We start from the raw sequence: 13,684 nt of genomic DNA, 5'->3' as shown, positions 1-13,684 counted from the left end.
ATTGCATTTTAATTTCTTTGCATCTTAGTGTAATCAAACAAACAACCCTCTTTTGCAATCTTTTGATACGCTAGAGTTGAAGTTAAATTCCAACACATATAATCCCTTGGGACGATCCCTACTCACTCTTGCTACGTTAGTAGTAGTGGTAATAGTGATTTTTATAAATTTAAACTTGACCTAAAAGGCCTTTCTTGAACCGCACATTCACTACATTATTTTGGCGTATATCAAGCGGCCTCTTCAGACCTCATGGATCGCTAGAAAGCTTAATAGATCAACACATTGCACTATGCTTCCATCTTTGATCCTTAGGGATAGAAGAAAAAAAAAATCGAGTGAAAAGAATAAGCTCACCTAGAACAATAAAGCTTTAATAAAAGGTCCACTCTTTGTCTTGATGATCGATACTAGATTTGTGTGCTAGTTTGAGGGTAAGGATGTGATTGTTTCTTTAGTTGGCTTAGATAGCAACATATTTGATGCCGGTCCACCTAAAAAGGATTCTAGAGTTGTTTTGATTTGCATGATCATTTTCTTGATGTGTGGAGGACCATACTTGCTTGTTTGATGTTGAAATTTTGGGAAATTGCTTGGAAAGGGTTAAAAAATTACATACTTGTGGTAGTTTTCTCTCAATGCTTGTTTGCAATATTGGTACCTCTTTTGTGAGAATGAGCTTAATGTTTGTGGGTATCATTTTTGGAAACCCTTACGAGACTTCACTCGTCCACTAGGGGTAACCTAGGGGTTTAAAAGGCTTGTTGCATACGCTAAATGTAATCGTGTTCCCTACGAAAGTGGCGTTATCAATTTATTACTTTCTAGTTCATAGTTGTATAGTTGTTCATTTCATTCCTTTACTTTGTAGTTTATTGCTAGGGACTAGCAATATTTAAGTTTAGGGGTGTGATGAGCGCTGAAAAGTGCGCATTTAAACCCCTTAAGTTAAGGTATTCTAGAACCTTTATCTATCTTATTTTCCCGCTTTAAATTAATTTTGCATTTTTTCCATTTTTAGGTACTTATCCCCAAAATAAGCTAACTCAGCTAAATAAGAGCATAATTGAAGCAATCTTGAGATGAATCAAAGAAGGGAGCAAAAGGAAGCAAGTGGTGGAAATTCAACAAGTTCGATCAATTTCAGGAAATATTCGATCGATCTAACTTTGATCGATTTCAGCACTTCAAGATGGATCCAAACTATTTTGTCCTTATCCAAAGATCCTACAAAGTTCGATCGATCCAACTTTCTTCTGATCAATCGAAAAGATTCCATCTTATCCAGTTGTACCACCACACCTACCCCTTTTGTCTCTTTCCCAAAAATACCAAAATATATCAGATTTGTCTTAATCCAAAAAGGCGCTGCCATAGAGGATCGATCCAACTTAAGTTCGATAGATCTCAGCCATGTTCAATCGATCTCAGAGAATGTTCGATCGATCGAACTTCCCCAAGTGCGAGAAAATTCAACTTCCAGCTCATTAAAAGTTGTCTCATATCCAATCATTAGGGGGGAATATTGGTGTACGAACCTAGGTCATTGGGGGTGACATTTTAACCTACCTGTATAAGGAATATGAGCCATTCCTGAGAGCATACATATACTAGAAAGACTTTTGACACAATTGATATATCATATTGTTAGTGAGGAAGAAAAGAAGAGAGGAGGCTAGAGACACAAGCTTAGAGTTCTTCCATCAACCAAGAAGATGAACAATTTCTACCATGGAGTTAGCCCTTGAAGGTTAGAGGACACCATCCATAAGTGGCTAGACATCCTCTTGGGGCTAGATTTAGCCCTAAGCATGCTTTCTACATCTTAATTTATGTATTTTTGAGGGGATTTGTATTGTGATATATGTTCTGACATTTTTATATACATAGATCTTGTTTATTCAATGATTTGTGTGGTTTAATGCTTCCAATTGATCATTTCATTCTATCCATATATCTATGTATGCTAGAATAGATGTTCATGTGTTTGTCTTTAGATTTTGTGTTATTGATGCTTGTTTATGTGCATTGATGCTATAGATCTGATAAGCGCCGAATAATGTATATTCAAGCGCCCTAAATTACATTAACAAAGTCCAGTTATTAATTATTTTATGTAGATTAACTCCAATTCTATGTTTTTATGCATTTTCAGGTTCATTGGCCAAAATGGAACAAGAATAAGGCCTTGTGGAGTCTTGAGCAACAAAAGGGTGCCAATGCTGAATTCTGGCAGCAGTAGAGCCTGGACTTCGCTTGCCATTTTGACCTTCCAAACTCGAGAACTGGACTTCCCTCATAACATGAAAGATTTAGAGTTCTGAATCAGCTTTCCAAATCTTCAAGTGGTTCATCATTCGGAGTTCGGAGCAGAGAGTTATGATCTTCACAACAGAGGTGCGCAGAACTGCCTAGCAGCACTGATGTACTGCCTTTCTCCCCATTTTCGACCAACCAGACTTGAGATTTGGGTCTTCATCAAAACATGAAGTTTTTAAAACACTGAATCAGCTCTCCAAAGCTTCAAACAGATCGTCATTCGGAGTTCGGGGCACAAAGTTATAGCAGTTTTCCCAAAATAGGTCAGCACTGAGCAAGAGGAGCATGTTGCACATTGCACTAAGTTAGAGTGCTCGAAGTCACCAAGCGTGCGCTCGAAAATCAGGCAGAATGCCCTTCGGAAATGGCTCATTTCAGCCCACTTGCACATTGGTTTCCTCAATGCCATCTTCCCTCTTTATGAAGTGGTTGGAGGTGTTCCTTGGAGGAGAGAGGGTATGGTTGGAGCATAAAAGGCTACCCAAAGGCCACATATATGATTAAGCTTTATCTTGAGCAAGAGAAAGGAGAGAGAAGAGAGCAAGGAGAAGGGTGTTCTTGAGTGCTACAGTAGGAGCTCGAAAATGGAGATGAGGATGATGCTTCTTCCTTCTTCTAGCTCACCAATGGGTAACTAAACCTCATCTAGGGAGGTGATGAAACCCCTCCCTTGTAAGCATGTGTTAGTATAGTTTATTTTTGGGGATTACAATGTATTTTTGATAGTCTTTCCATGGTCAAGAGCCTCATTTTTGTTGTAATGAATGTTGAATGTTTTAAATGATTATTGTGAGTTATTCATCTTGTCTTGGATGGTTGCCTTTCTTAATCATATTGCTTGCACTTCCATGGTGACAATGGAAGTTAGATCATGGAATGGTTTTAATGGCATGGAGTTGGAGAACCTAGATAGTTCATGGCTTAGGGTTTCCCTTTGATGGGCTATACTTGATTCTTAGCTTTATGTGCATTCACCATTTAAATTAGGGCTTGATAATCCTTGGCTTAGTAAGCATGTTCTAAGCTACATTTTAGTTTAGGTAGTTGATCATGTGAACCTTTGATGGTTTATTCTTGCCTTTCTAATTAAATGAACTTCTTAAGGATATTATAGCAACCTAGTATTGTTATGTACCATGACTATCATATATGTTGTTTTCCCCTTAAATTAATCTTAACCTAGCATGTGTATAGGGATAGAGGTGGATTCATTTCCCTAGCCTTCTTTACTTGTACTCACTCCCTTGAATTCTTGCAATTTACTGTTTTATGCACTTTTAATTTCCTAGCTTAAGTGACATCCAACAAAACATCTAAACACCCTTCATCATTCTAAGAATGATTCTAGACATTTAGGTTGTATTAGACTAGCGTAGTCCCTGTGGTTCGACTTACCCGACCAATAGCCCTATTTTACAATGATTCGTGCTATTGCGAAGGTTGATGTATGATTGACCAACCGATCAAGATCTAGAGATTGTCAAAACATAGTGCTTAATAAAATGTTCTTGTGGTTTATTTTATAGTTCATACTCATTTCTTGATGGATTGTGCCTCTCCCTTAGTTTAATTAGTTTAATTCCATGTCATTAGCTTAATTGTAGTGTAGTTGTAGTTTAGATGTTAAATGGCAGGACAATCCATGCTTATTGTTTGATGTTCCATACTTATGAAAACAAGTAGCATATGTCTCTAACTTTGTGATGTGTTTGGATTGTGAGCTTAAAGAAAGGATTAATGGCTTAGTTTGATATATTGTGATATCCACCATGTTGCATAGACAATATATACTTAATTAGTCATCCATACTTGTTGAAACAACCACACTCACATACTATTGCTACAATACAAGTTTTCCCCCTCATTAATCATTCATTAAGGGTATAGATCGAAAAGCTATGCTTAGTGGTGATTTCTAAACCCCAAGATCTCTCTCTCTTATTTTCTCTCTATTGCATTTAATAATTTAGTTTAGTTTAAATTGCATCTTAGTATAATTCAATCACCAACCAATCTTTTGATCACTCGACCTACTAACCCTAATCTCAATTCCATAACCTAATATGACCCACCAATCCCTTGGGATGATCCCTACTTGCCCTAATTATATTTTTAGTGAAAAGTAGTAGTGGCAAATTATAAATGTAAAACTTGGCCACACTCATCTTGGAACATCTTTTAAGCGTTGGTCTAGTGACACACCAACTTTCATACAATTGCCACACATCATTTTCATGCTTATCAAGATAAGAACCACCCATAGATGCATCAACCATACCCTTGTGATTATCCGGTAAACTTTCAAAGAAATATTGAACTAATTACCACTTAGGCATGTCATGATGTGGGCACTTCCTAAGCAAGTTATTGAATCTTTCCCATGCCTCATGAAACATTTCCCCATCCTCTTGAGAAAATTCACGTATGGAAGTTCTCATAACATTGGTCATCGAAACCGGGTAGTACTTCTTTAAGAACTCTTGTTTCATTTCTGTCCAAGAAGTTATCAAAAAAGGCCTAAGATTGTTAAACCAATATTTTGCCTTGTCTTTGAGGGTAAAAGGAAAAAGTTTGAGTCTTAACACTTTTTCTGGCATGTCCGTGTATTTCACGATGGAACACACTTCAAGAAACTCATCCAAATGTTTATAGGGTTCTTCACTTGGAAGTCCATGATAGTTAGGAAGCATTTGAATGGTTTGTGGTTTAATTTCATAGTGATGTGCTTTAAGTGGAGGTAATTGAATGTAAGTGGGTACATTATATTCATTAGACACATAATGGTCCCTTAAAGTAAGAGGGTGATTTACAACCGGTGGTGCAACTCGAACGTTAACTTGAACCATAGGAGCTTGTGGAGCAAAAATTGGTTGAGGCATTCCTAATGGAATTTGGCCTTGTTGTTGTGGTGGAATGAATGGTCTAGGAATGCCTAATGGTACTTGGATGTTTTCGTGATGCACATTAGGGTGGAGGATGCTTTGTTGGTCTATGTAACCAAGGTCCTCTATATGGTCATTATTTTGCTCATCCATTGATGAAATGGAGTGATGAGAACTACCTCTTCCCCTAGGATTACGAACAACCGATTCAAGATGAAAATTAAGAGGGACAAGAGTAGAATTCAGTGACCTACGACTATGCATGCACTAGCAAAGACAATAACAAAAAATATGCAAGTAACAAACATTTTGCCCCCACAACAAATCAACAAATATTCACATACATTGATCCCATACTCCCATGCTTGAACAATATGCAAAGAAAAATAAATTGCCTCCATGCGGGCTCAAGATTTATCTAAGAAATGAATAATAAGCCTCCACGCGGGCCAACAATTTAATTAGAACTTGAGTTAGAAAGATCTCACAAAGGGTCCTTAAGCAACTTCAATTTAACTTTCAACTTTCTAGCCTTGCTTTGCTTTGCAATTTTTTTACATTTTTAGTCCTTTTTGTGCTTAGCTTATCTCCACTTGGCTTCCTTGCTCTTCAATTCTCCTTTGCTTGATTTCCTTGCTCAATGCACATAGTCAATCAAGAACAAACACAATAAGTAACTAAGAAGAAAATAAAGAAAAGACACGATCAAAAGAGTACTAATTCCTATTTGTTTCCAAAATACGGTGTTGCCAATTCAAGTCCCCAGCAACTGATAAGCGCTGAATACTGTATATTCAAGCACCCTAAATTACATTAACAAAGTCCAGTTATTAATTATTTTATGTAGATTAACTCCATTTGCATGTTTTTATGCATTTTCAGTTAATGTGCAAAAAGGAAGCAAAAATGATGCCTTGTGGAATTTTGAACAAAAAGGATGCCATTTCTGAATTTCTGGCAGCAGTGATCCTGACTTTTGTCGCCATTTTTGACCTAGAAAACTCAAGAACTAGACTTCCATCATAACATGAAAGATTTAGATCTCTGAATCAGCTTTCCAAATCTTTAAGTGGTTCATCATTCGGAGTTCGGAGCAGAGAGTTATGATCTTCGTAACAGAGGTGCGCAGAACTGCCTGGCAGCACTGAAGTACTGCCTTTCTCCCCATTTTCGACCAGCCAGACTTGACAATTGGGTCTTCATAAAAACATGAAGTTTTTAAAGCACTGAATCAGCTCTCCAAATCATCAAACAGATCATCATTCAGAGTTCGGGGCACAAAGTTATAGCAGTTTTACCAAAATAGGTCAGCGCTGAGCAAGAGGAGCATGTTGCACATTGCACTAAGTTAGAGTGCTCGAGATCACTTTTCGAGTGCTCGAAAATCAGGCAGATTGCACTCGGAAATGGCTCAATTTCAGCCACTTGCACATTGGTTTCCTCAATGCCATCTTCCTTCTTTATGAAGTGGTTGGAGGTGTTCCTTGGAGGAGAGAGAGAGGGTGTTGTTGGAGAATAAAAAGCTACCAAAGGCCACACATTTGCTATCTTTGATTTTAGCAAGATTAGAGGAGAGAGAAGAGAGCAAGGAGGAGGGTGTTCTTGAGTGCTACAGTAGGAGCACGAAAATGGAGTCTTGGATGGAGCTTCTTCCTTCTTCTAGCTTAGCAATGGGTAACTAACTCTTTCTCTAGGGAGGTGATGAAGTCCCTCCCTTGTAAGCATGTCCTAGGATAGTCTATTTTGGGGATTTGCCATGTATATTTTATGGTCTTTTCATAACCAAGAGCACCTCATTTGTTGTAATGAATGTTGATACATGTATGGATGATTTCTTTAAGTTGATTATCTTGTCTTAGATGATGTCTTAGAGTAATCATATTGCTTGAGTTTTTCATGGTGAGAGTGGAAGCAAGGTTATGAAATGGTTTCATGGCATGTTAATAGGTGACTTTGATAGACCATTGCTTAGGAAATCCTTTGATGGTGTATGCTTAATCTCTAACTCCATGTGCTTTATCATTTTGTCAAGAACTTGATAGTCTCTCATTTAAGTAAATGTGTATAAGCTACACCTTAGTTAGGTAGTCTAAGCATGTTTATCTTTTGATGGATTATACTTGTTTGAGACCTAATGTACCTCTTGATTACTTATATGGCAACCATGTGTTGCTATGTAAGTCTTGACCATCATATGTTGTTTTTCCCCCAATTTAGGTCTAATCTAGCATATGTATAGGGATGGAGGCGGATTCACTTCCCTAGTCTCCTCTTCTTAATCTTTTCATCCTAAATTCCTTGCAAATTGGTGTTTTATGCACTTTGAATTCCTAATTTAAGTGAACACAAACAAAACCTCTATGAACACCCCTTCATCAGCCTAAGAATGACTCTAAACACTTAGGTTGCCTTAGACTAGCGCAGTCCCAGTGGTTCGACTTACCCGACCAATAGCCCTATTTTACAATGATTCGTGCTATTGCGAAGAGGGTTGATTTATAATTGATTTCGACCGTCGATCAATTTTTGGCGCCGTTGCCGGGAATTTGTAAACGGTTTAGCGACCAAAGTTCTAGGGTTAAATTTTAGTTTGATTGTGAATATCGTGTTTTGTGAATATTCCTTGTGTGTTTTAATCATCTTTAAATTGTAAGTGAGATTCTAGGAACTCGAAGCTCGCCGTGGGAATGCTAGCAAATTGTAAGTCTAGAGGACCCCGGGTAAGTCTCTTGACCTTCTAGTTTCGAATTGTGAATATCGTGCATGTGTTAAGCCTAGAAGTAGATAAATTGCAAGCCCTTGTCGAGGCTATTTTAATTGTGTATTTTCAATTCCAAGCATCGGTCCTTGTCGTGGACATTTATTTTATGTCTTGATAATTAAGGAGAAAGGGAACATCGTATGTGGAGTTGATGATAAAGATTTGTTGTGATGATGTTGTTATGAATTGTTGATATTTAGCCGGAGGTCACTCTCTCTACCCACACTTGACTCGTCTATTGATATAAATTCACTTGAAAGAACTCTTAGACGGAACCTTAGGGAACCCACTCTTACAAGGGACCTTGAAACTGAATTCAATATAATGGGGGATAACGTAGGACATCCGGGGAATGAAAGGGCTGAAATTCCTAATGTAGAACCAATGACTCTTAGAGATCATTTCATTCCTACCACATATGCTTCTCCTTCTTGTATAGTGATGCCAAACATCGATGCAGCTCAATATGAGATCAAGTCTAGTACCATTCAAATGCTTCCATCATTTCATGGCTTTGATAATGAAGATCCATATAAGCATCTTGATGAGTTCCTTGAAATCTATTCGACCATCCGGTTGAGAGGTTTTTCGGACAATGCACTTCATCTCCATCTTTTCCCATTCTCCCTAAAGGATAGGGCAAAATATTGGTTGAACTCCCTCGCTCCCAACTTTATTACTTCTTCGGCTCAATTGCAACAAGAATTTCTTAAGAAGTATTATCCGGTGAGTAAAACCAACCAAATGAGGCGTTCCATTCTAAGCTTTTCTCAAGTTGATGGAGAATAACTCCACAAGACTTGGGAAAGGCTACAAGATCTTCTTCGAAAATGTCCTCATCATTTGATCCCAAAATGGCAATTAGTGCAAGCTTTCTGTGCTGGCTTGACCGAAACCCATAGATTCATGGTTGATTCTTCTTGTGGTGGGATGTTCATGTCCAAGAATGCGGATGAGGCTTGGACCTTACTTGAGAATTTGAGTGAAAATTCACTTCAACACAATTCTCGTAGGGCTCCGACCGTAACCACTCCAAACAACACCAACCCTTGTCAACCAAAGTCAATAAGGGAGGAATCATCTCAAGTGGATGCCATCGCTCATAAATTCTACCAATTGATGGCACCACATCTTCCTCCTTCATTGTCTCAAAATTCGGCAAGTTCAGTTTGTGCTTCATGTACTAGTCCATTCCATCTCTCGGAAGATTGCCCCACACCAAAGCAATTTCCTAATCCCAACCAAGAGCAAGCTAATGCCATGTTCTCGCGGCCCGGGAACAATCCATATTCCAACACCTACAATCCGGGTTGGCGAGATCATCCGAATTTCTCGTGGCGGCAACAAGCCCCACAAAATTCCCAATTCCAAAACCAAGGGCGGCAAAATCAGCCCTCTTCTCAATTTTAAGGTAGACCTTTCCAAGCCTCTTCAAGCTACCGTCCTCCTTACAATCCAAATGTCTCCAATCAACCTCCTGTGTGTCCAACTGACGAGATAGTAGCTGAAACAAGCAAATGATGGAATCATTAAATAAGCAAATAATGGATGCCAACAAGCAACTCTTGACATCCTTGCAGCCTACTCTCCAAATGGTTCACTCCCATACTCAATCCATAGCTAATCTCGTAAATCAAGTGGGCCAAATAGCTAACTCGGTGAATCAATTGCTTCAAAAGGACAAGGGCAAGCTTCCCTCTCAACCTTTTGAAAATCCTAGAGGAATGCATGTGATTGACGAAACCCCTCCTCCGAGTGGGCCGACTCATGAACAAGTTCAAGCTATCACCACCCTTCGGAGTGGTAGAGTGGTTGACAACAAGGTCGATGGAGACAAAAGTGAGGAAGTTTCTCCTTTGAAAAATCCAAATTCAAGCTCTTCTAATCCAAATTCTTGTCCAAATACCATTCACGGAAATCCCACACATGTCACCCCAAATGTGGAAACTACTTATGAGCCAAAAGCTCCGTTTCCTCAACGTCTTCAAGAGTCGACACATTTTGGGAACAAGAATTGTAAAATTCAAGACATGTGGGAAGTTTTCAAGCAAGTGAAGATTAACTTGCCCCTCTTGGATGCTATCAAGCAAATCCCTCCCTATGCGAAATTTCTCAAAGATTTGTGCACTCAAAAGCACACTTCTAAAAATCATTTGCCAAAAAAAGTGAGGTTGACTGAAAATGTTAGTGCTATCATTCAGCACAGCACTCCTCTGAAGTATAAGGATCCGGGTGCCCCCACAATCTCTTGCGTCATTGGTGACAGCAAAATCGAGAGGGCCCTCCTTGACTTAGAAGCTAGTGTGAATTTAATTCCATATTCAGTCTACCTACAACTTGGTTTGGGAGATCTTAAGCCGACTTCCGTGGTTTTGCAACTTGCCGATAGATCAGTCAAGCATCCACGGGGTATTCTCGAGGACGTTATCATCAAAGTGGACAAATTCTACTTCCTGGTAGATTTTGTGGTTCTTGATACGGAACCGGTCCATGACCCAAAAAAGCACATTCCCGTGATCCTTGGTAGGCCATTTTTAGCCACGGCTAATGCATCAATTAATTGCCGAACCGGGGTGATGGACATTGCTTTTGGAAACATGCAAGTCAAACTCCACATCTTTCATGCAACTCAACATCCCTCCAATGAGGATGATTGTTTTCTTGTGGATGTCATTGATGAAGTGGTCGAAGAACCTCTCCCCTTCATTCTAAGCAAAGATCCTCTTGAAACTTGCATGTCCCATTTTGACTTCTCAAACTTTGATGTTGATCAAGCAATTCAAGAAGTCAATTCCTTGCTTGATATTAATGCTATCATGGATGTACCTCCTTGGAAAATTCCAAAAGAACCACTTCCCCAACTTTCCACCACTCCTCCGGTCCCATCATTGTTATGTCCGCCACAACTTGAGCTTAAGCTGCTCCCAGCCCATCTCAAGTATATGTTCCTTGGTCTAAAGCAAACCCTTCCGGTCATTATTGCCTCGGACCTTCAAAAAGACCAAGAGACCAACCTTTTAGCGGTGCTCCAAGAGCATAAAGAAGCTATTGGTTGGACAGTGGCAGATTTGAAAGGAATTGACCCCTCTATTTGTATGCATCGCATTCATATGGAGGATGACGCAAAGCCTACTAGAGAGGTCCAGCGCCGGTTAAATCCAAACATGAAGGAAGTGGTAATGAAAGAGGTGATCAAATTGCTAGATGCGGGAATCATCTATCCTATCTCTGATAGTAAGTGGGTGAGCCCCACACAAGTTGTCCCCAAGAAATCCGGGCTCACCGTTGTTGAAAATTCAGCGGGTGAGCTCGTGCCACAACGAACCACCACCGGGTGGCGTGTGTGCATTGACTATCGTAAACTCAATTCATCAACTAGGAAGGATCATTTCCCACTCCCATTTATTGATCAAATCCTAGAAAGGTTAGCCGGCCAAAGCTTCTATTATTTTCTTGATGGTTATTTCGGCTATAACCAAGTGGCAATCGCCCCCCAAGATCAAGAGAAAACAACATTCACATGTCCCTTTGGTACTTTTGCCTATCAACGCATGCCTTTTGGTCTATGCAATGCACCGGCAACGTTCCAAAGGTGCATGATGTCCATATTCTCCGATATGGTTGAAAAGTTCTTGGAAGTTTTCATGGACGATTTTTCCGTATTTGGCTCTTCCTTTGACTCGTGTCTCAAAAATTTATCTCTTGTGCTCCAAAGATGCAAAGAGACGAATCTCATTCTAAGTTGGGAGAAAAGCCACTTCATGGTCCAAGAAGGCATTGTCTTAGGACATGTCATTTCTAAGCGGGGAATCGAGGTAGACAAGGCAAAAGTTGAGTTAATCTCTAATCTTCCTCCTTCGAATTCCGTCCGTCAAATCCGTTCTTTTCTTAGCCATGCCGGATTCTATCGTCGCTTCATCAAAGATTTTAGCAAAATCTCACGGCCCTTGTGTAATCTCTTAGCCAAGGATGTTCCGTTCAATTTTGATGACGCTTGCATGGAAGCTTTCATCAAACTTTGCATTCTCCTCTCCTCCGCCCCAATCATGAAACCCCCTAATTGGTCTCTTCCCTTTGAGATCATGTGTGATGCATCCGACTATGCATTAGGGGCGGTTTTGGGCCAACGTGTGGATAAACTTCCGCATGTCATTTATTATGCTAGCAAAACTCTCTGCGATGCCCAATTGAACTACACCACCACTGAAAAAGAATTGCTAGCTGTGGTGTACGCCTTGGATAAATTTCGCTCTTATCTTCTTGGCTCTAAGGTCATCGTCTTTTCAGATCATGCCGCTCTTAGGCATTTGTTAGCGAAAAAAGAGACAAAACCCCGTTTAATTCGATGGATTCTCTTACTTCAAGAGTTTGACATTGACATCCGGGACAAAAAAGGGACCGACAATGTTGTCGCCGATCATCTCTCTCGCTTACTTATTGAGAAATCTTCAGAATTCGCAGCCATCCGTGATTCCTTTCCGGATAAGCAACTTCTTCAAGTTTCACATTCTACTCTTCCATGGTTTGCGGATATTGTCAATTATCTTGCGGTTGGCAAAATTCCAGCTCATTGGTCCAAACAAGAGAGGGACCGGTTTTTCTCCCAAGTCAAGCATTTCTTTTGGGAAGATCCGGAACTATTCAAGTATTGCCCGGACCAAATCATACGGCGATGCATTCCTGAAACCGAGGCCACAAGCATTCTAAATTTTTGCCATACTCTTGCTTGTGGAGGCCATTTTAGTGCCAAAAAGACCGCTAACAAAGTTCTTTAAAGCGGGTTCTTTTGGCCTACCTTATTTCGGGATGCATACAATTTTTGCAAATCGTGTGAACGATGTCAAAAACTTGGATCCATGTCCCGAAGAGACATGATGCCCCTCACCAATATTTTAATTGTTGAAATTTTTTATGTGTGGGGGATTGACTTCATGGGACCATTTCCATCTTCTTATGGCTATGAGTACATCCTTGTAGCGGTGGATTATGTGTCTAAATGGGTTGAAGCCGAGGCTACCAAAACCGATGATCATAAAGTCGTGATCCATTTCATTCAGTCTCACATCTTTAGTCGTTTTGGTACACCCCGATCAATCATTAGTGATGGCGGATCTCATTTCCGAAATCGTTATCTAAAATCCGTCCTTGCTAGGTATTCCGTCATTCATAAGGTTGCTACACCTTACCACCCTCAAACGAGTGGTCAAGTAGAGATTTCTAACCGGGAGATTAAGCACATTTTGGAAAAAACGGTTAGACCGGACCGCAAAGATTGGTCAGTAAGGCTAAACGATGCGCTTTGGGCTTACCGGACAACTTATAAGACACCCATTGGCATGTCACCATATCGACTTGTCTTTGGCAAAGCATGTCATCTCCCGGTAGAATTAGAGCACCGTGCTTATTGGGCCATAAAAAGGTTCAATTTTGATCTCAAACAAGCCGGCTCTAATCGTGCATTGCAATTAAATGAACTTGAGGAATTGCGTAATGACGCATATGAAAGCGCAAAAATTTACAAGGCAAAGACTAAAGCTTTTCATGACAAACACATCGTCAAGAAGTCTTTTACCCCGGGACAAAAGGTCTGGCTTTTCAATTCCCGCTTGAAACTCTTTCCCGGTAAACTCCGGTCAAGATGGGATGGTCCATACATTGTCACTGCCGTCTTTCCTCATGGAGCAATCGAACTTCATGATCCTGCAAGTGGATCACTCTTCAA

At 39.9% G+C, this 13,684-nt stretch overlaps 1 protein-coding gene and 1 pseudogene across 1 annotated transcript; both read left to right on the top strand.

The window, feature by feature from the left end:
* Positions 1–4,653: 4,653 nt before the first annotated feature.
* Positions 4,654–4,751, top strand: LOC132315319 (small nucleolar RNA R71; annotated as a pseudogene).
* A 5,241-nt stretch (positions 4,752–9,992) lies between these two features.
* On the top strand, positions 9,993–13,391 carry LOC132311040 (uncharacterized; the record flags this gene model as incomplete). Its single annotated transcript, XM_059808729.1, has 3 exons — positions 9,993–10,970; positions 12,516–12,652; positions 13,265–13,391. Coding segments are annotated over exons 1-3 (1,242 nt in total), but the record flags the coding sequence as incomplete, so codon positions are not given.
* Positions 13,392–13,684: the final 293 nt, after the last annotated feature.

Source organism: Cornus florida, unplaced genomic scaffold, assembly GCF_030987335.1.
Source record: "Cornus florida cultivar Cherokee Brave unplaced genomic scaffold, ASM3098733v1 CherokeeBrave_3.0.0_Hap2_Chr06, whole genome shotgun sequence".
NCBI lineage: Eukaryota > Viridiplantae > Streptophyta > Magnoliopsida > Cornales > Cornaceae > Cornus > Cornus florida.
The sequence above is the reverse complement of the archived record's forward strand: the minus strand, read 5'-3'. Positions and strand labels throughout refer to the sequence as shown.